The following is a 20,778-nucleotide window of genomic DNA, read 5'->3' on the forward strand; positions in this document are numbered from 1 at the left end:
GAGGGAACCTCTTGTCAGAGTCTGATGTCTCACCTGGTTCATATTGGGGGAACCTCTTGTCAGAGTCTGATGTCTCACCTGGTTCATATAGGGGGAACCTCTTGTCAGAGTCTGATGTCTCACCTGGCTATATAGAGGAACCTCTTGTCAGAGTCTGATCTCTCACCTGGTTCATATAGGGGAACCTCTTGTCAGAGTCTGATGTCTCACCTGGTTCATATAGAAGAACCTCTTGTCAGAGTCTGATGTCTCACCTGGCTCATATAGAGGAACCTCTTCTGATGTCTCACCTGGTTCATATAGGGGGAACCTCTTGTCAGAGTCTGATGTCTCACCTGGTTCATATAGAGGAACCTCTTGTCAGAGTCTGATGTCTCACCTGGCTCATATAGAGGAACCTCTTGTCAGAGTCTGATGTCTCACCTGGTTCATATACCTGGTTCATATAGGGGGAACCTCTTGTCAGAGTCTGATGTCTCACCTGGTTTATATAGGGGAACCTCTTGTCTGAGTCTGATGTCTCACCTGGTTCATATAGGGGAACCTCTTGTCAGAGTCTGATGTCTCACCTGGTTCATATAGAGGAACCTCTTGTCAGAGTCTGATGTCTCACCTGGTTCATATAGAGGAACCTCTTGTCTGAGTCTGATGTCTCACCTGGTTCATATAGAGGAACCTCTTGTCTGAGTCTGATGTCTCACCTGGTTCATATAGGGGAACCTCTTGTTAGAGTCTGATGTCTCACCTGGTTCATATAGAGGAACCTCTTGTCAGAGTCTGATGTCTCACCTGGCTCATATAGAGGAACCTCTTGTCAGAGTCTGATGTCTCACCTGGCTCATATAGAGGAACCTCTTGTCAGAGTCTGATGTCTCACCTGGTTCATATAGGGGGAACCTCTTGTCAGAGTCTGATGTCTCACCTGGTTCATATAGAGGAACCTCTTGTCAGAGTCTGATGTCTCACCTGGCTCATATAGAGGGAACCTCTTGTCAGAGTCTGATGTCTCACCTGGTTCATATACCTGGTTCATATAGGGGGAACCTCTTGTCAGAGTCTGATGTCTCACCTGGTTCATATAGAGGAACCTCTTGTCAGAGTCTGATGTCTCACCTGGTTCATATAGAGGAACCTCTTGTCAGAGTCTGATGTCTCACCTGGTTCATATAGAGGAACCTCTTGTCTGAGTCTGATGTCTCACCTGGTTCATATAGAGGAACCTCTTGTCAGAGTCTGATGTCTCACCTGGTTCATATAGGGGAACCTCTTGTCTGAGTCTGATGTCTCACCTGGTTCATATAGAGGAACCTCTTGTCAGAGTCTGATGTCTCACCTGGTTCATATAGAGGAACCTCTTGTCAGAGTCTGATGTTTCACCTGGTTCATACAGGGGAACCTCTTGTCAGAGTCTGATGTCTTACCTGGCTCATATAGAGGAACCTCTTGTCAGAGTCTGATGTCTCACCTGGTTCATACAGGGGAACCTCTTGTCAGAGTCCAGTCTGCTGGGAAGTGGGACCTCCAGGCTACCAAGGGAGTCTAGCGTCAGAGCGTCCAGGAAAATGTTCTCTGTTGGGCCTCTGACCCTCACTACAGCCCCCTGCTCTTCATGGGCCTCTGAGTCCGAGTGGGAGCGGGTGGGGAGGGAAACAGGGCCGGAAGTGGCAGAGCGAGGGGAGCGGGGTGACCGAGGGGAGCGAGGGACCTTACATGGGCTCTCCTGAGGGGAAAAGACACCCCTGTGTCCTCCTGCCGTCGCCCCGTCTTTGACGTCGGAAGGTGAGCTCTCACTGCTCTGTCGGACATTCAGCTCTCTCTGCAGCTGTGGGGTGAGGAGAGAGAGGGAGGAGAGAGGAGAGAGAGGGAGAGAGGAGAGAGAGGGGAGAGAGAGAGGAGAGAGAGGGATGGGAGAGAGAGAGGAGAGAGAGGGAGGAGAGAGAGGGAGGGAGGAGAGGGGGGAGGATAGGGAGAGAGGGAGGGAGGAGAGAGAGGAGAGGGAGGGAGGAGAGAGAGGGAGGGAGGAGAGGGAGAGAGGAGAAAGAGAGAGAGAGAGTAGAGGGAGGGAGGAGAGGTAGATAGAGGGAGGAGAGGGAGGGAGGAGAGGTAGAGAGAGAAGGAGGATAGGGAGAGAGAGAAGGAGGAGAGGGAGAGAGAGAAGGAGGAGAGGGAGAGAGAGAAGGAGGAGAGAGAGAGAGGAGAGGTTGAGAGAGAAGGAGGATAGGGAGAGAGAGAAGGAGGAGAGGGAGAGAGAGAAGGAGGAGAGGGAGAGAGAGAGGGGGAGGGAGAAAGGAAAGGAATGAGAGGAAAGTAGAGAAAGGGAAAGAGGAGAGAGGAGAGGAAATGAATGAGAGGAGAGGGAGAGAGGACAGGAGGGAGAGAGGTAAGGAATGAGAGGAGAGGGAGAGAGGAGAGGAATGAGTAGTTTCAGACAGGGTGATGTGACTACAGAATATGAAGAGAGATGGTCTCGGTAGTGTGACCCCCCACCCCACCCCTCACCCTCTCCATCTTGTGGTGCATGTTTCTCATGTTGCTGTCCCCCCCCCTCCATCTCGTGGTGCATGTTTCTCATGTTGCTGCCCCCCCCCCCCCCCCCTCACCCTCTCCATCTTGTGGTGCATGTTTCTCATGTTGCTGTTACCCCACCCCCCTCCTCACCCTCTCCATCTTGGGGTGCATGTTTCTCATGTTGCTGTCCCCCCCCTCCTCTCCCTCCCCTCCTCTCTCCCCCTCCTCACCCTCTCCATCTTGTGGTGCATGTTTCTCATGTTGCTGTCCCCCCCCCCCTCCTCTCCCTCTTCTCTCCCTCCCCCTCCTCACCCTCTCCATCTTGTGGTGCATGTTTCTCATGTTGCTGTCCCACTCTTGTCTCTCCTGGTCGAAGCGTTCCAGTAGGCCTCTCCTCTCCCTCCCCCACCTCTTCTCTCCCTGCTGCAGCTTCCAGTGGAGGTTCAGGGAGGTGCTGTGGCTCTCTGCCAGGAGGCAACGGTGCTCCTCTCGCTCCTGTTTAAAGGCCCAGTCTTTGTCTCCTCCTCCTCCTCCCTGCATCTCCCCTCTGTCCTCTCCTCTCACCTCTCCTTTCTCTTCTCGTCTCTCCTCTTCCAGCTGGTTGAAGACATAAACAGACAGGCAATAGATTAATACAGTTGAAGAACAATCCATAACAATGTGGTGAAGTATGAGGATGGGTCCTTCTACTGACCGTGTGAGCTGACCAGGAGAAACTCAGTCTGTCAGGTGACCTGACGACAATCAGTCTGTCAGATGACCTGACTACAATCAGTCTGTCAGATGACCTGACTACAATCAGTCTGTCAGATGACCTGACTACAATCAGTCTGTCAGATGAACAGACTACAATCAGTCTGTCAGATGACCTGACTACAATGTGGTGAATTATGAGGATGGGTCCTTAAAGTGTTTTACTGACCATGTGATTCAGATCAGGAGAAACTCTGAGACCTGACTACAATCAGTCTGTCGGATGACCTGACTACAATCAGTCTGCCAAATGACCTGACTACAATCAGTCTGTCGGATGACCTGACTACAATCAGTCTGTCAGATGACCTGACTACAATCAGTCTGTCAGATGACCTGACTACAATCAGTCTGTCAGATGAACAGACTACAATCAGTCTGGCAGATGAACAGACTACAATCAGTCTGGCAGATGAACAGACTACAATCAGTCTGTCGGATGACCTGACTACAATCAGTCTGTTGGTGCATGCTTTGAATACACGTCCTGGTAATCCGTCTGTCCCCACGGCCTTGTGAATGTTGACCTGTTTAAAGGTCTTGCTCACATCAGCTATGGAGAGCGTGATCACCCAGTCGTCCGGAACAGCTGGTGCTCTCATGCATGCTTCTGTGTTGCTTGCCTCCAAGCGAGCATAAAAGGAATTTAGCCCGTCTGATAGGCTGACGCCCTGATAGGCGTCCGGATTAGTGTCCCACTCCTTGAAAGCGGCAGCTCTAGCCTTTAGATCGGTGTGGATGCTGCCTGTAATCCATGGCTTCTGGTTGGGAAATGTACATACGGTCACTGTGGGAACGACGCCATCGATGCACTTATTGATGAAGCTGGTGACTGAGGCGGTATACTCCTCAATGTCATAGGATAAGTCCCGGAACATATTCCAGTCTGTACTAACAAAACAGTCCTGTAGCGTAGCATCTGTGTCATCTGACCACTTCCGTATTGAGTGATTCACTGCCACTTCCTGCTTAGTTTTTGCTTGTAAGCAGGAATCAGGAGGATAGAATTATGGTCAGATTTGCCAAATGGAGGGCGAGGGAGAGCTTTGTATGCGTCTCTGTGTGGAGTAAAGGTGGTCTAGAGTTTTTTTTCTGATTGCACATGTGACATGCTGTTAGAAATGGTAGCTAGTAGTCAGTTAGCCACTGCTAGCGGTGTTCACCGTTAACTCGAACACCAGCAAGCCTCAGCTCAGTCAATACTTGCCAGTCTGCACAGCGCGATATCAACCCAGAGCATATCGGACTGCTTTTTCTCTTCCACATCTCCGGATTTCTACCGCAAGCTCTGAACCTTTACACTGGATCATCGCGGCTAGCTAGCTGCAATCCGAGTGGCTACTCCTGGCTAACGTCTCTGTCCTGAAGCAAGCACCAGATCTCGAGCTAGGTCCATCTCCCGGCTAGCCGAAGAGGTCCACCAGCCAATTCTTGGGCTACAATACCTCTTTTGCCAATTGGCCTGGACCCTTTACTGCCGACAAGGAGCCCCGCCGATCCATCATGACTGGTCTGCCGACGTAATCATCCGAGGTGGTTTCAACAGACTCTTCCGTAGCAACGTCCCCTGGAGACCCTTCTGCTATCCCCGGCCCGCTAGCTGTCTGAATCACTGTGTCTCCAGCTCGCCTAGCGTAGTAGTGACTACTGAATCGGCTCCCTGACTCATATATTGCTACTCATTGGACCCTATGATCACTCGGCTACACATGCCTCTCCCTAATGTCAATGTGCCTTGTCTATTGCGGTTTTGGATAGTGATTATTGCCTTATTTCACTGTAGAGCCCCCATCCCTGCCCAATATGCCTTAGATAGCCCTTTTGTTCTACCCCTCACACATGCGGTGACCTCACCTGGCTAAACAGGTGCCCCTAGAGACAAAACCTCTAGAGCCTAGGTTTCTCTCCACTGTACTCACATCCTACCATACCCTTGTTTGTACATTATGCCTTGAATCTATTCTTCCCAGCCCAGAAATCTGCTCCATTGCCTGCATCTGTAATGGGCCCGCGGTCAAAAGACCACCCCTTATCACTGTCAAACGCTCCCTAAAACCCTTCAGCGAGCAGGCCTTTCTAATCGACTTGGCCCGGGTATCCTTGCAGGATATTGACCTCATCCCGTCAGTAGAGGATGCCTGGTTGCTCTATAAAAGTGCATTCCTCACCATCTTAAATAAGTATGCCCCATTTAAAAAATGTGGAACTAAGAACAGATATAGCCCTTGGTTCACCCCAGACTTGAATGCCCTTGACCAGCACAAAAACATCCTGTGGCGTTCTGCATTAGCATCGAATAGCCCCCGCGATATGCAACTTTTCAGGGAAGTCAGGAACCAATATACTCAGGCAGTTAGGAAAGCTAAGCTTTTTAAACAGAAATTTACATCCTGTAGCACTAATAGCAAAAAGTTCTGGGACACTGTAAAGTCCATGGAGAATAAGAACACCTCCTCCCAGTTGCCCACTGCATTGAGGATAGGAAACACTGTCACCACCAATAAATACACGATAATAGATCATTTCAAATCAGCAAATTTCTACGGCTGGCCATGCGTTCCACCTGGCTACCCCAGTCAACAGCTCTGCACCCCCTGCAGCAACTTGTCCAAGCCCCCCCCACACCACTTCACCCAAATCCAGACAGCTGATGTTCTGAAAGAACTACAAAATCTGGATCGCTAGAAATCAGCTGGGCTAGACAATCTGGACACTCTCTTTCTAAAATTATCTGCCGAAATTGTTGCAACCCCTATTACTAGCCTATTCAACCTCTCATTAGTTTCGTCTGAGATACCCGAAGATTGGAAAGCTGCCGCGGTCATCCCCCTCTTCAAAGGGGGAGACACTCTAGACCCAAACTGTTACAGACCAATATCTATCCTACATCTGTCCTGCCCTGCCTTTCTAAAGTCTTCGAAAGCCAAACTGTACTGTAGACCTTGTAGACCTTTATCCATCCTGCCTTTCTAAAATCTTTGAAAGTTAAATTAACAAACAGATCACCAACCAATCTGGTTTCTGGGTGCACCTTAGCCACGCTCAACGATATCATAACCGCCATCGATAAACAACAGTACAGTGCAAGCGTCTCAATCACCGCATTCTTATTGGCAGACTCAATAGCCTTGGCTTCTCAAATGACTGCCTCGCCTGGTTCACCAACTACTTCTCAGATAGAGTTCAGTGTGTCAAATCGGAGGGCCAGACCTCTGGCTGTCTCTATGGGGTGACGCAGGGTTCAATTCTCGGGCCTACTCTTTTCTCTGTATATATCAATGATGTCGCTCTTGCTGCTGGTGATTCTCTGACCCACCTCTACGCAGACGACACCATTCTGTATACAGTGCCTTGCGGAAGTATTCGGCCCCCTTGAACTTTGCGACCTTTTGCCACATTTCAGGCTTCAAACATAAAGATATAAAACTGTATTTTTTTGTGAAGAATCAACAACAAGTGGGACACAATCATGAAGTGGAACGACATTTATTGGATATTTCAAACTTTTTTAACAAATCAAAAACTGAAAAATTGGGCGTGCAAAATTATTCAGCCCCCTTAAGTTAATACTTTGTAGCGCCACCTTTTGCTGCGATTACAGCTGTAAGTCGCTTGGGGTATGTTTCTATCAGTTTTGCACATCGAGAGACTGACATTTTTTCCCATTCCTCCTTGCAAAACAGCTCGAGCTCAGTGAGGTTGGATGGAGAGCATTTGTGAACAGCAGTTTTCAGTTCTTTCCACAGATTCTCGATTGGATTCAGGTCTGGACTTTGACTTGGCCATTCTAACACCTGGATATGTTTATTTTTGAACCATTCCATTGTAGATTTTGCTTTATGTTTTGGATCATTGTCTTGTTGGAAGACAAATCTCCGTCCCAGTCTCAGGTCTTTTGCAGACTCCATCAGGTTTTCTTCCAGAATGGTCCTGTATTTGGCTCCATCCATCTTCCCATCAATTTTAACCATCTTCCCTGTCCCTGCTGAAGAAAAGCAGGCCCAAACCATGATGCTGCCACCACCATGTTTGACAGTGGGGATGGTGTGTTCAGGGTGATGAGCTGTGTTGCTTTTACGCCAAACTGAACGTTTTGCATTGTTGCCAAAAAGTTAAATTTTGGTTTCATCTGACCAGAGCACCTTCTTCCACATGTTTGGTGTGTCTCCCAGGTGGCTTGTGGCAAACTTTAAACAACACTTTTTATGGATATCTTTAAGAAATGGCTTTCTTCTTGCCACTCTTCCATAAAGGCCAGATTTGTGCAATATACGACTGATTGTTGTCCTATGGACAGAGTCTCCCACCTCAGCTGTAGATCTCTGCAGTTCATCCAGAGTGATCATGGGCCTCTTGGCTGCATCTCTGATCAGTCTTCTCCTTGTATGAGCTGAAAGTTTAGAGGGACGGCCAGGTCTTGGTAGATTTGCAGTGGTCTGATACTCCTTCCATTTCAATATTATCGCTTGCACAGTGCTCCTTGGGATGTTTAAAGCTTGGGAAATCTTTTTGTATCCAAATCCGGCTTTAAACTTCTTCACAACAGTATCACTCCAGTATTATGGAGAGAGTTTGCTGCACTGAAAGTAAAGGGGCTGAATAATTTTGCACGCCCAATTTTTCAGTTTTTGATTTGTTAAAAATGTTTGAAATATCCAATAAATGTCGTTCCACTTCATGATTGTGTCCCACTTGTTGTTGATTCTTCACAAAAAAATACAGTTTTATATCTTTATGTTTGAAGCCTGAAATGTGGCAAAAGGTCGCAAAGTTCAAGGGGGCCGAATACTTTCGCAAGGCACTGTACTTCTGGTCCTTCTTTGGACACTGTGTTAACAAACCTCTAAACGAGCTTCAACGTCATACACTCCTTCCGTGGCCTCCAACTGCTTTTAAATGCTAGTAAAACTAAATGCATGCTCTTCAACCGATTGCTGCCTGCACCCGCCCGCCCGGCTAGCATCACTAATCTGGACGGTTCTGACTTGTGGACAACTACAAATACCTAGGTGTCTGGTTAGACTGTAAACTCTCCTTCCAATCCAAAATTAAATCTATAATTGGCTTCCTATTTCGCAACAAAGCCTCATTCACTCATGCTGCCAAACATACCCTCGTAAAACTGACTATCCTACCGATCCTTGACTTTGGCGATGACATTTACAAAATAGCCTCCAACACTCTACTCAGAAAACTGGATGTAGTATATCACAGTGCCATCTGTTTTGTCACTAAAGCCCCATATACTACCCACCACTGCGACCTGTATGCTCTCGTTGGCTGGCCCTTGCTACAGATTCGTCGCCAAACCCACTGGCTCCAGATCATCTATAAGTCTTTGCCCCGCCTTATTTCTGCTCACTGGTCACCATAGCAACACCCACCAGTAACACGTGCTCCAGGAGGTATATTTCACTGGTCATTCCTTCCTTTGGCCGCCTTTCTCTGCTGGAACTAATTGCAAAAATCACTAAAGCTTATATCTCCCTCTCTAAATTATTATTATTTTTTTTTTTTACCCCTTTTTCTCCCCAATTTTCGTGGTGTCCAATTGTTGTAGTAGCTACTATCTTGTCTCATCGCTACAACTCCCGTACGGGCTCGGGAGAGACGAAGGTTGAAAGTCATGCATCCTCCGATACACAACCCAACCCAGCCGCACTGCTTCTTAACACAGCGCGCATCCAACCCGGAAGCCAGCCTCACCAATGCGCCGGAGGAAACACCGTGGACCTGGCCACCTTGGTTAGCGCACACTGCGCCCAGCCCGCCACTCATCGCTGGTGTGCGATGAGACAAGGACACCCCTACCGACCAAGCCCTCCCTAACTCGGGCGACGCTAGGCCAATTGTGCGTCGCCCCACGGACCTCCCGGTTGCGGCCGGTTACGACAGAGCCTGGGCGCGAACCCAGAGACGCTGATGGCACAGCTGGCGCTGCAGTACAACGCCCTTAACCACTGCGCCACCCGGGAGGCTTCCCTCTCTAAATTTAAGTATCAGCTGTCAGAGCAGCTTACCGATCACTGTACCTGTACACAGCCCATCTGTAAATAGCACACCCAGCTACCTCATCCCCATATTGTCATTTATCCTCTTGCTCTTTTGCACCCCAGTATCTCTACTTCCACATCATCATCTGCACATCCATCACTCCAGTGTTAACGCCAAATTGTAATTATTTCGCCTCTGTGGCCTATTTATTGCCTTACCTCCCTACTCTTCTTCATTTTCACACACTGTACATATATTTTTTCTATACAGCTCGTTGAGTGCGTTCTTAGTGCCAGCATCAGTCTGTGGTAGTAAATAGATGGCTACAAATAACATAGATGAAAACTCCCTTGGTAGATAGTGTGGTCTACAGCTTATCATGAGGTACTCTACCTCAGGCGAGCAATACCTTGAGACTTCTTTGATATTAGACATCCCACACCAGCTGACATTGACAAATAGACACACCCACCCCTCGGACTAGAACCTAAAATTGTTATTTTGTCTGTCCCCATAGGAGAACCTTTTGAATAACCCTTTTTGGTTCCAGGTAGAACCCTTTTTGGTTCCAGGTAGAACCCTTTTTGGTTCCAGGTAGAACTATATGAAATCGAAAAGAGTTCGACCTGGAACCAAAAAGGGTTATCTTATGGGGTCAGCCAAATAAACCTTATGGAACCCTTTTTCTAAGGGTGGGTGGGTGGGTGGGTCTGTCTGTCTGTCTGTCTGTCTGTCTGTCTGTCTGTCTGTCTGTCTGTCTGTCTGTCTGTCTGTCTGTCTGTCTGTCTGTCTGCCTCTCTCTGTGTGTGTGTGTGTGTGTGTGTGTGTGTGTGTGTGTGTGTGTGTGTGTGTGTGTGTGTTTGTGTGTTACCTGAGCGACGTGACACTTCATCTCTGCCCATTTGACCTCCCAGGAAGCTTTGTCATTAGCGTAGATCTGCTGCAGCTGGCACCTCCTGTTCTCCTCCTCCCTCAACTCTAACCTGAACTCCTCTAACAGGGAGCGCACTGCCTGGAGCACCCTACGGTTCTCACCCACCTGGAGAGGAGGAGCGGGGGAGGAAGAACCAAACTGGAACAATCATTTATTTAAGATATGACGGAGATCTTCTGATAATGTCATCTGTTTCTACACACAAGCCATAATGTTCACGTTGACCTACACACATCACACCAGAAAAGACTCCGGAGAATACTATATACTATATTCTGGCTTGATGGATAATATGTACATTAGTACAAGGGTTCTGTTGAGGTCTGTTCTATAACATGTTCTAGTCTCTGTTGTGGTCTGTTCTATAACATGTTCTAGTCTCTGTTGTGTTCTGTTGTGGTCTGTTCTATAACATGTTCTAGTCTCTGTTGTGGTCTGTTCTATAACATGTTCTAGTCTCTGTTGAGGTCTGTTCTATAACATGTTCTAGTCTCTGTTGTGGTCTGTTCTATAACATGTTCTAGTCTCTGTTGTGTTCTGTTGTGGTCTGTTCTATAACATGTTCTAGTCTCTGTTGTGGTCTGTTGAGGTCTGTTCTATAACATGTTCTGTTGTGGTCTGTTCTATAACATGTTCTGTTGTGGTATGTTGTGGTCTGTTGTATAACATGTTCTGTTGTGGTCTGTTGTATAACATGTTCTGTTGTGGTCTGTTGTATAACATGTTCTGTTGTGGTCTGTTGTATAACATGTTCTGTTGTGGTCTGTTGTATAACATGTTCTGTTGTGGTATGTTGTATAACATGTTCGAGGGATCATTGAACTCCACTGTACTTGAACAGACTTTGCACTCATCCAAAGTGCCTTTTAATCCAGAGTTTAATCCAGGGTTTGGAGTGTATCAACAGCTAGAAATCCATTGTACCCTACCTGTGTCTGGTGCTGCAGGCGTTCAGTGGAGGGGAGTTGGGTTGTGGGGCCAGGCTCGGGGCTGTCTCTCTGGGGTAGCTGGGTACACGACCTGTCCCTGTCCTCTCTCTCCGTCTCCAAGATCAGCTCTGGAATACCCTCCAACTTCTCATACTGCGACAAACAAGACATGGAATGACAAGGTTATTATAGCCAACAATAACAAGGTTATTATAGCCGACAATCTTAATGGTTGTACAGTCGTCTCAAATAAAACTGTGAAGGACCTCGGCGTTACTCTGGACCCTGATCTCTCTTTTGAAGAACATAACAAGACCATTTCAAGGACAGCTTTTTTCCATCTACGTAACATTGCAAAAATCAGAAACTTTCTGTCCAAAAATGATGCAGAAAAATTAATCCATGCTTTTGTCACTTCTAGGTTAGACTACTGCAATGCTCTACTTTCCGGCTACCAGGATAAAGCACTAAATAAACTTCAGTTAGTGCTAAATACGGCTGCTAGAATCCTGACTAGAACCAAAAAATTTGATCATATTACTCCAGTGCTAGCCTCTCTACACTGGCTTCCTGTCAAAGCAAGGGCTGATTTCAAGGTTTTACTGCTAACCTACAAAGCATTACATGGGCTTGCTCCTACCTATCTCTCTGATTTGGTCCTGCCGTACATACCTACACGTACGCTACGGTCACAAGACGCAGGCCTCCTAATTGTCCCTAGAATTTCTAAGCAAACAGCTGGAGGCAGGGCTTTCTCCTATAGAGCTCCATTTTTATGGAACGGTCTGCCTACCCATGTCAGAGACGCAAACTCGGTCTCAACCTTTAAGTCTTTACTGAAGACTCATCTCTTCAGTGGGTCATATGATTGAGTGTAGTCTGGCCCAGGAGTGGGAGGGTGAACGGAAAGGCTCTGGAGCAACGAACCGCCCTTGCTGTCTCTGCCTGGCCGGTTCCCCTCTTTCCACTGGGATTCTCTGCCTCTAACCCTATTACAGGGGCTGAGTCACTGGCTTACTGGGGCTCTCTCATGCCGTCCCTGGAAGGGGTGCATCACCTGAGTGGGTTGATTCACTGATGTGGTCATCCTGTCTGGGTTGGCGCCCCCCCTTGGGTTGTGCCATGGCGGAGATCTTTGTGGGCTATACTCAGCCTGGTCTCAGGATGGTAAGTTGGTGGTTGAAGATATCCCTCTAGTGGTGTGGGGGCTGTGCTTTGGCAAAGTGGGTGGGGTTATATCCTTCCTGTTTGGCCCTGTCCGGGGGTGTCCTCGGATGGGGCCACAGTGTCTCCTGACCCCTCCTGTCTCAGCCTCCAGTATTTATGCTGCAGTAGTTTATGTGTCGGGGGGCTAGGGTCAGTTTGTTATATCTGGAGTACTTCTCCTGTCCTATTCGGTGTCCTGTGTGAATCTAAGTGTGCGTTCTCTAATTCTCTCCTTCTCTCTTTCTTTCTCTCTCTCGGAGGACCTGAGCCCTAGGACCATGCCCCAGGACTACCTGACACGATGACTCCTTGCTGTCCCCAGTCCACCTGACCGTGCTGCTGCTCCAGTTTCAACTGTTCTGCCTTATTATTATTCGACCATGCTGGTCATTTATGAACATTTGAACATCTTGGCCATGTTCTGTTATAATCTCCACCCGGCACAGACAGAAGAGGACTGGCCACCCCACATAGCCTGGTTCCTCTCTAGGTTTCTTCCTAGGTTTTGGCCTTTCTAGGGAGTTTTTCCTAGCCACCGTGCTTCTACACCTGCATTGCTTGCTGTTTGGGGTTTTAGGCTGGGTTTCTGTACAGCACTTTGAGATATCAGCTGATGTACGAAGGGCTATATAAATACATTTGATTTGATTTTGATTTGACAATAACACGGTTATTATAGCCGACAATAACAAGGTTATTATAGCCGACAATAACAAGGTTATTATAGCCGACAATAACAAGGTTATTATAGTTGACAATAACAAGGTTATTATATCCGACAATAACAAGGTTATTATAGCCGACAATAACACGGTTATTATAGCCGACAATAACAAGGTTATTATAGCCGACAATAACAAGGTTATTATAGCCGACAATAACAAGGTTATTATAGCCGACAATAACAAGGTTATTATAGTTGACAATAACAAGGTTATTATAGCCGACAATAACGAGGTTATTATAGCCGACAATAACAAGGTTATTATAGCCGACAATAACAAGGTTATTATAGCCGACAATAACAAGGTTATTATAGCCGACAATAACGAGGTTATTATAGCCGACAATAACGAGGTTATTATAGCCAACAATAACGAGGTTATTATAGCCGACAATAACAAGGTTATTATAGCCGACAATAACAAGGTTATTATAGTTGACAATAACGAGGTTATTATAGCCGACAATAACAAGGTTATTATAGCCGACAATAACAAGGTTATTATAGCCAACATCAAAGCAAGGAAAGGAGCAGTACACCAATAAACTAACTAACCAACCAACAAACTGAAAGTCAGTCAATCAATCACTCAGTTGACCAATCAAACAAGCCAATCCTATGTGATTTTGAGCTAGATGTCAACTCTCCTCCTGGAAAACTATTGGGACTGCAGGCTTTTTCTCCAGCCTTGCTGTTATTCACTGATTGGTCTAACCAAATGTACTCCGCTCACGCCTACTTCCCTAAGTGACTGACTTTTGGCTTGATTGGATGGTTTAGAGCCGGTGTGGAGTGCCTCCAGAGAAATTGTTCCCAACCACTGTCAGAAATGTTTTCATGGTTACGGCACCTCCTCCCAGCTGCCCTCAGCACTGAGGCGGAAACACTGTGACCACCGATAAATCCACGATAATTGAGAATTCCGCATTTTTCAACAGTTGGCCATGCTTTCCACCTGGCTACGCCTACCCTGACCAACAGCCCTGCACCTGCCACAGCAACTCGCCCAAGCCTCCCCCATTTCTCCTTCACCCAAATCCAGACAGCTGATGTTCTGAAAGATCTGCAAAATCTGGACCCTTACAAATCAGCCGGGCTAGACAATCTGGACCCTTTCTTTCTAAAATGATTAGCCAAAATTGTTGCAACCCCTATTACTAGCCTATTCCCTCACTTTCATATCGTCTGAGATTCCCAAAGACTGGAAAGCTGCCGCGGTCATCCCCCTCTTCAAAGGGGGTGACACTCTAGACGCAAACTGCTCCAGACCTATATCTATCCTACCCTGCCTTTGTAAGGTCTTCAAAAGCCAAGTTAACAAACAGATTACCGACCATTTTGAATCACAGCGTCCCTTCTACGTTATGTACTCTGGTTTCCAAGCTGGTCATGGGTGCATCTCAGCCATGCTCAAGGTCATAAACGATATCCTAACCTCCATCGATAAGAGACAATACTGTGCAGCTGTATTCATTGACCTGGCCAAGGCTTTCGACTATGTCAATCACCACATTCTTATCGGCAGAATATACAGCTTTGGTTTCTCAAATGACTGCCTAGCCAGGTTCACCAACTACTTCTCAGACAGAGTTCAGTGTGTCAAATCAGAGGGCCTGTTGTTCAGACCTCTGGCAGTCTCTATGGGGGTGCCACAGGGTTCAATTCTCGGGCCGACTCTTTTCTCTGTATACATCAATGATGTCGCTCTTGCTGCTGGTGATTCTCTGATCCACCTCTATGCAGACAACACAATTCTGTATACTTCTGGCCCTTCTTTGGACACTGTGTTAACTAACCTCCAGACGAGCTTCAATGCCATACAACACTCCTTCCGTGGCCTCCAACTGCTCTTAAATGCAAGTAAAACTAAATGTATGCTATTCAACCGATCGCTGCTTGTACCCGACCGTCCAGCATCACTACTCTGGACAGTTCTGACTTAGAATATGTGGACATCTACAAATACCTAGGTGTCTGGTTAGACTGTAAACTCTCCTTCCACTCAAATTAAACATCGCCAATCCAAAATTAAATCTAGAATCGGCTTCCTATTTCGCAACAAAGCATCCTTCACTCATGCTGCCAAACATACCCTCGTAAAACTGACTATCCTACCGACCCTTGACTTTGGCGATGTCATTTAAATAATAGCCTCCAACACTCTACTCAGCAAATTGGATGCAGTCTATCACAGTGCCATCCGTTTTGTCACCAAAGCCCCATATACTACCCACCACTGCGACCTGTATGCTCTCGTTGGCTGGCCCTCGCTACAGATTCGTCACCAAACCCACTGGCTCCAGGTCATCTATAAGTCTTTGCTAGGTAAAGCCCCGCCTTATCTCAGCTCACTGGTCACCATAGCAACACCCACCCGTAGCACACGCTCCAGCAGGTATATTTCACTAGTCACCCCCAAAGCCAAATCCTCCTTTGGCCGCCTTTCCTTCCAGTTCTCTGCAGCCAATGACTGGAACGAATTGTAAAAATCACTGAAGCTGGAGACTCATATCTCCCTCACTAACTTTAAGCACCAGCTGTCAGAGCAGCTCACGGATCACTGCACCTGTACATAGCCCATCTGTAAATAGCCCATCTATCTACAGTACCTCATCCCCATACTGTTATACATTTTTTTGTTTGTTGCTCCTTTGCACCCCAGTGTCTCTACTTGCACATTCATCTTCTGTACATCTATCACTCTAGTCTCTATGACTACAGTGTTTAATTGCTAAATTGTAATTATTTCACTATTATGGCCTATTTATTGCCTTACCTCCCTCATCTTACCTCATTTGCACACACTGTATATAGACTTTTTTCTATTGTGTTATTGACTGTATGTTTGTTTATGTGTAACTCTCTGTTGTTGTATGTGTCAAACTGCTTTGCTTAATCTTGGCCAGGTCGCTGTTGTAAATGAGAACTTGTTCTCAACTGGCCTACCTGGTTAAATTAAGGTGTTCTCAACTGGCCTACCTGGTTAAATAAAGGTGTTCTCAACTGGCCTACCTGGTTAAATTAAGGTGTTCTCAACTGGCCTCCCTGGTTAAATTAAGGTGTTCTCAACTAGCCTACCTGGTTAAATAAAGGTGTTCTCAACTAGCCTCCCTGGTTAAATTAAGGTGTTCTCAACTGGCCTCCCTGGTTAAATAAAGGTGTTCTCAACTAGCCTACCTGGTTAAATAAAGGTGTTCTCAACTGGCCTACCTGGTTAAATAAAGGTGTTCTCAACTGGCCTACCTGGTTAAATAAAGGTGTTCTCAACTGGCCTACCTGGTTAAATAAAGGTGTTCTCAACTGGCCGACCTGGTTAAATAAAGGTGTTCTCAACTAGCCTACCTGGTTAAATAAAGGTGTTCTCAACTAGCCTACCTGGTTAAATAAAGGTGTTCTCAACTAGCCTACCTGGTTAAATAAAGGTGTTCTCAACTGGCCTACCTGGTTAAATAAAGGTGTTCTCAACTAGCCTACCTGGTTAAATAAAGGTGTTCTCAACTGGCCTACCTGGTTAAATAAAGGTGTTCTCAACTGGCCTACCTGGTTAAATAAAGGTGTTCTCAACTAGCCTACCTGGTTAAATAAAGGTGTTCTCAACTGGCCTACCTGGTTAAATAAAGGTGTTCTCAACTGGCCTACCTGGTTAAATAAAGGTGTTCTCAACTGGCCTACCTGGTTAAATAAAGGTGTTCTCAACTGGCCTACCTGGTTAAATAAAGGTGTTCTCAACTAGCCTACCTGGTTAAATAAAGGTGTTCTCAACTGGCCTACCTGGTTAAATAAAGGTGTTCTCAACTGGCCTACCTGGTTAAATAAAGGTGTTCTCAACTGGCCTACCTGGTTAAATAAAGGTGTTCTCAACTAGCCTACCTGGTTAAATAAAGGTGTTCTCAACTAGCCTACCTGGTTAAATAAAGGTGTTCTCAACTGGCCTACCTGGTTAAATAAAGGTGTTCTCAACTAGCCTACCTGGTTAAATAAAGGTGTTCTCAACTGGCCTACCTGGTTAAATAAAGGTGTTCTCAACTGGCCTACCTGGTTAAATAAAGGTGTTCTCAACTAGCCTACCTGGTTAAATAAAGGTGTTCTCAACTGGCCTACCTGGTTAAATAAAGGTGTTCTCAACTGGCCTACCTGGTTAAATAAAGGTGTTCTCAACTAGCCTACCTGGTTAAATAAAGGTGTTCTCAACTAGCCTACCTGGTTAAATAAAGGTGTTCTCAACTGGCCTACCTGGTTAAATAAAGGTGTTCTCAACTAGCCTACCTGGTTAAATAAAGGTGTTCTCAACTGGCCTACCTGGTTAAATAAAGGTGTTCTCAACTAGCCTACCTGGTTAAATAAAGGTGTTCTCAACTGGCCTACCTGGTTAAATAAAGGTGTTCTCAACTAGCCTACCTGGTTAAATACAGGTGTTCTCAACTGGCCTACCTGGTTAAATAAAGGTGTTCTCAACTAGCCTACCTGGTTAAATAAAGGTGTTCTCAACTGGCCTACCTGGTTAAATAAAGGTGTTCTCAACTAGCCTACCTGGTTAAATAAAGGTGTTCTCAACTGGCCTCCCTGGTTAAATAAAGGTGTTCTCAACTGGCCTACCTGGTTAAATAAAGGTGTTCTCAACTAGCCTACCTGGTTAAATAAAGGTGTTCTCAACTAGCCTACCTGGTTAAATAAAGTTGTTCTCAACTAGCCTACCTGGTTAAATAAAGGTGTTCTCAACTAGCCTACCTGGTTAAATAAAGTTGTTCTCAACTAGCCTACCTGGTTAAATAAAGGTGTTCTCAACTAGCCTACCTGGTTAAATAAAGGTGTTCTCAACTAGCCTACCTGGTTAAATAAAGGTGTTCTCAACTAGCCTACCTGGTTAAATAAAGGTGTTCTCAACTAGCCTACCTGGTTAAATAAAGGTGTTCTCAACTAGCCTACCTGGTTAAATAAAGGTGTTCTCAACTAGCCTACCTGGTTAAATAAAGTTGTTCTCAACTAGCCTACCTGGTTAAATAAAGGTGTTCTCAACTAGCCTACCTGGTTAAATAAAGGTGTTCTCAACTGGCCTACCTGGTTAAATAAAGGTGTTCTCAACTGGCCTACCTGGTTAAATAAAGGTGTTCTCAACTAGCCTACCTGGTTAAATAAAGGTGTTCTCAACTGGCCTACCTGGTTAAATAAAGGTGTTCTCAACTGGCCTACCTGGTTAAATAAAGGTGTTCTCAACTGGCCTACCTGGTTAAATAAAGGTGTTCTCAACTAGCCTACCTGGTTAAATAAAGGTGTTCTCAACTGGCCTACCTGGTTAAATAAAGGTGTTCTCAACTGGCCTACCTGGTTAAATAAAGGTGTTCTCAACTGGCCTACCTGGTTAAATAAAGGTGTTCTCAACTAGCCTACCTGGTTAAATAAAGGTGTTCTCAACTAGCCTACCTGGTTAAATAAAGGTGTTCTCAACTGGCCTACCTGGTTAAATAAAGGTGTTCTCAACTAGCCTACCTGGTTAAATAAAGGTGTTCTCAACTGGCCTACCTGGTTAAATAAAGGTGTTCTCAACTGGCCTACCTGGTTAAATAAAGGTGTTCTCAACTAGCCTACCTGGTTAAATAAAGGTGTTCTCAACTGGCCTACCTGGTTAAATAAAGGTGTTCTCAACTGGCCTACCTGGTTAAATAAAGGTGTTCTCAACTAGCCTACCTGGTTAAATAAAGGTGTTCTCAACTAGCCTACCTGGTTAAATAAAGGTGTTCTCAACTGGCCTACCTGGTTAAATAAAGGTGTTCTCAACTAGCCTACCTGGTTAAATAAAGGTGTTCTCAACTAGCCTACCTGGTTAAATAAAGGTGTTCTCAACTAGCCTACCTGGTTAAATAAAGGTGTTCTCAACTAGCCTACCTGGTTAAATAAAGGTGTTCTCAACTAGCCTACCTGGTTAAATAAAGGTGTTCTCAACTGGCCTACCTGGTTAAATAAAGGTGTTCTCAACTAGCCTACCTGGTTAAATAAAGGTGTTCTCAACTGGCCTACCTGGTTAAATAAAGGTGTTCTCAACTAGCCTACCTGGTTAAATAAAGGTGTTCTCAACTGGCCTACCTGGTTAAATAAAGGTGTTCTCAACTAGCCTACCTGGTTAAATAAAGGTGTTCTCAACTGGCCTACCTGGTTAAATAAAGGTGTTCTCAACTAGCCTACCTGGTTAAATAAAGGTGTTCTCAACTGGCCTACCTGGTTAAATAAAGGTGTTCTCAACTAGCCTACCTGGTTAAATAAAGGTGTTCTCAACTGGCCTCCCTGGTTAAATAAAGGTGTTCTCAACTGGCCTACCTGGTTAAATAAAGGTGTTCTCAACTAGCCTACCTGGTTAAATAAAGGTGTTCTCAACTAGCCTACCTGGTTAAATAAAGTTGTTCTCAACTAGCCTACCTGGTTAAATAAAGGTGTTCTCAACTAGCCTACCTGGTTAAATAAAGTTGTTCTCAACTAGCCTACCTGGTTAAATAAAGGTGTTCTCAACTAGCCTACCTGGTTAAATAAAGGTGTTCTCAACTAGCCTACCTGGTTAAATAAAGGTGTTCTCAACTAGCCTACCTGGTTAAATAAAGGTGTTCTCAACTAGCCTACCTGGTTAAATAAAGGTGTTCTCAACTAGCCTACCTGGTTAAATAAAGGTGTTCTCAACTAGCCTACCTGGTTAAATAAAGTTGTTCTCAACTAGCCTACCTGGTTAAATAAAGGTGTTCTCAACTAGCCTACCTGGTTAAATAAAGGTGTTCTCAACTGGCCTACCTGGTTAAATAAAGGTGTTCTCAACTAGCCTACCTGGTTAAATAAAGGTGTTCTCAACTGGCCTACCTGGTTAAATAAAGGTGTTCTCAACTAGCCTACCTGGTTAAATAAAGGTGTTCTCAACTAGCCTCCCTGGTTAAATAAAGGTGTTCTCAACTAGCCTACCTGGTTAAATAAAGGTGTTCTCAACTAGCCTACCTGGTTAAATAAAGGTGTTCTCAACTAGCCTCCCTGGTTAAATAAAGGTGTTCTCAACTAGCCTACCTGGTTAAATAAAGGTGTTCTCAACTAGCCTACCTGGTGAAATAAAGGTGTTCTCTACTAGCCTACCTGGTTAAATAAAGGTGTTCTCAACTAGCCTACCTGGTTAAATAAAGGTGTTCTCAACTAGCCTACCTGGTTAAATAAAGGTGTTCTCAACTAGCCTACATGGTTAAATAAAGGTGAAATAAATAAATAATAAATAAAAAAAAAGGATTGGGGATACCTGGGGTTCAGCCTCTTCCTCTAGCCAGTCATCTCACCTCTGAGTGTGCCGTCTCCTCCCGTCTCTGTCCTCTATCCCAGCCTCCAGACTAAACTACCTGGGGTTCAGCCTCTTCCTCTAGCCAGTCATCTCACCTCTGAGTGTGCCGTCTCCTCCCCTGTCTCTGTCCTCTGTCCTCTTCCCCAGCCTCCAGACTAAACTACCTGGGGTTCAGCCTCTACCTCTAGCCAGTCATCTCACCTCTGAGTGTGCCGTCTCCTCCCGTCTCTGTCCTCTGTCCTCTTCCCCAGCCTCCAGACTAAACTACCTGGGGTTCAGCCTCTACCTCTAGCCAGTCATCTCACCTCTGAGTGTGCCGTCTCCTCCCGTCTCTGTCCTCTGTCCTCTATCCCAGCCTCCAGACTAAACTACCTGGGGTTCAGCCTCTACCTCTAGCCAGTCATCTCACCTCTGAGTGTGCTGTCTCCTC

The 20,778-nt window shown here is 45.9% G+C and overlaps 1 protein-coding gene across 1 annotated transcript in view; it reads right to left on the reverse strand.

Annotated features, from left to right (window-relative positions):
* LOC139386860 (microtubule cross-linking factor 1-like) overlaps positions 1 to 20,778 on the reverse strand; it is a 196,843-nt gene that overhangs the window by 31,925 nt on the left and 144,140 nt on the right. Inside the window, 4 exon segments of the mRNA XM_071132718.1 lie at positions 1,466 to 1,822; positions 2,821 to 3,105; positions 10,127 to 10,294; positions 11,119 to 11,271. Coding sequence (XP_070988819.1) covers positions 1,466 to 1,822; positions 2,821 to 3,105; positions 10,127 to 10,294; positions 11,119 to 11,271 — 963 coding nt within the window.

The sequence above is a fragment of the Oncorhynchus clarkii genome, chromosome 28 (assembly GCF_045791955.1).
Source record: "Oncorhynchus clarkii lewisi isolate Uvic-CL-2024 chromosome 28, UVic_Ocla_1.0, whole genome shotgun sequence".
NCBI lineage: Eukaryota > Metazoa > Chordata > Actinopteri > Salmoniformes > Salmonidae > Oncorhynchus > Oncorhynchus clarkii.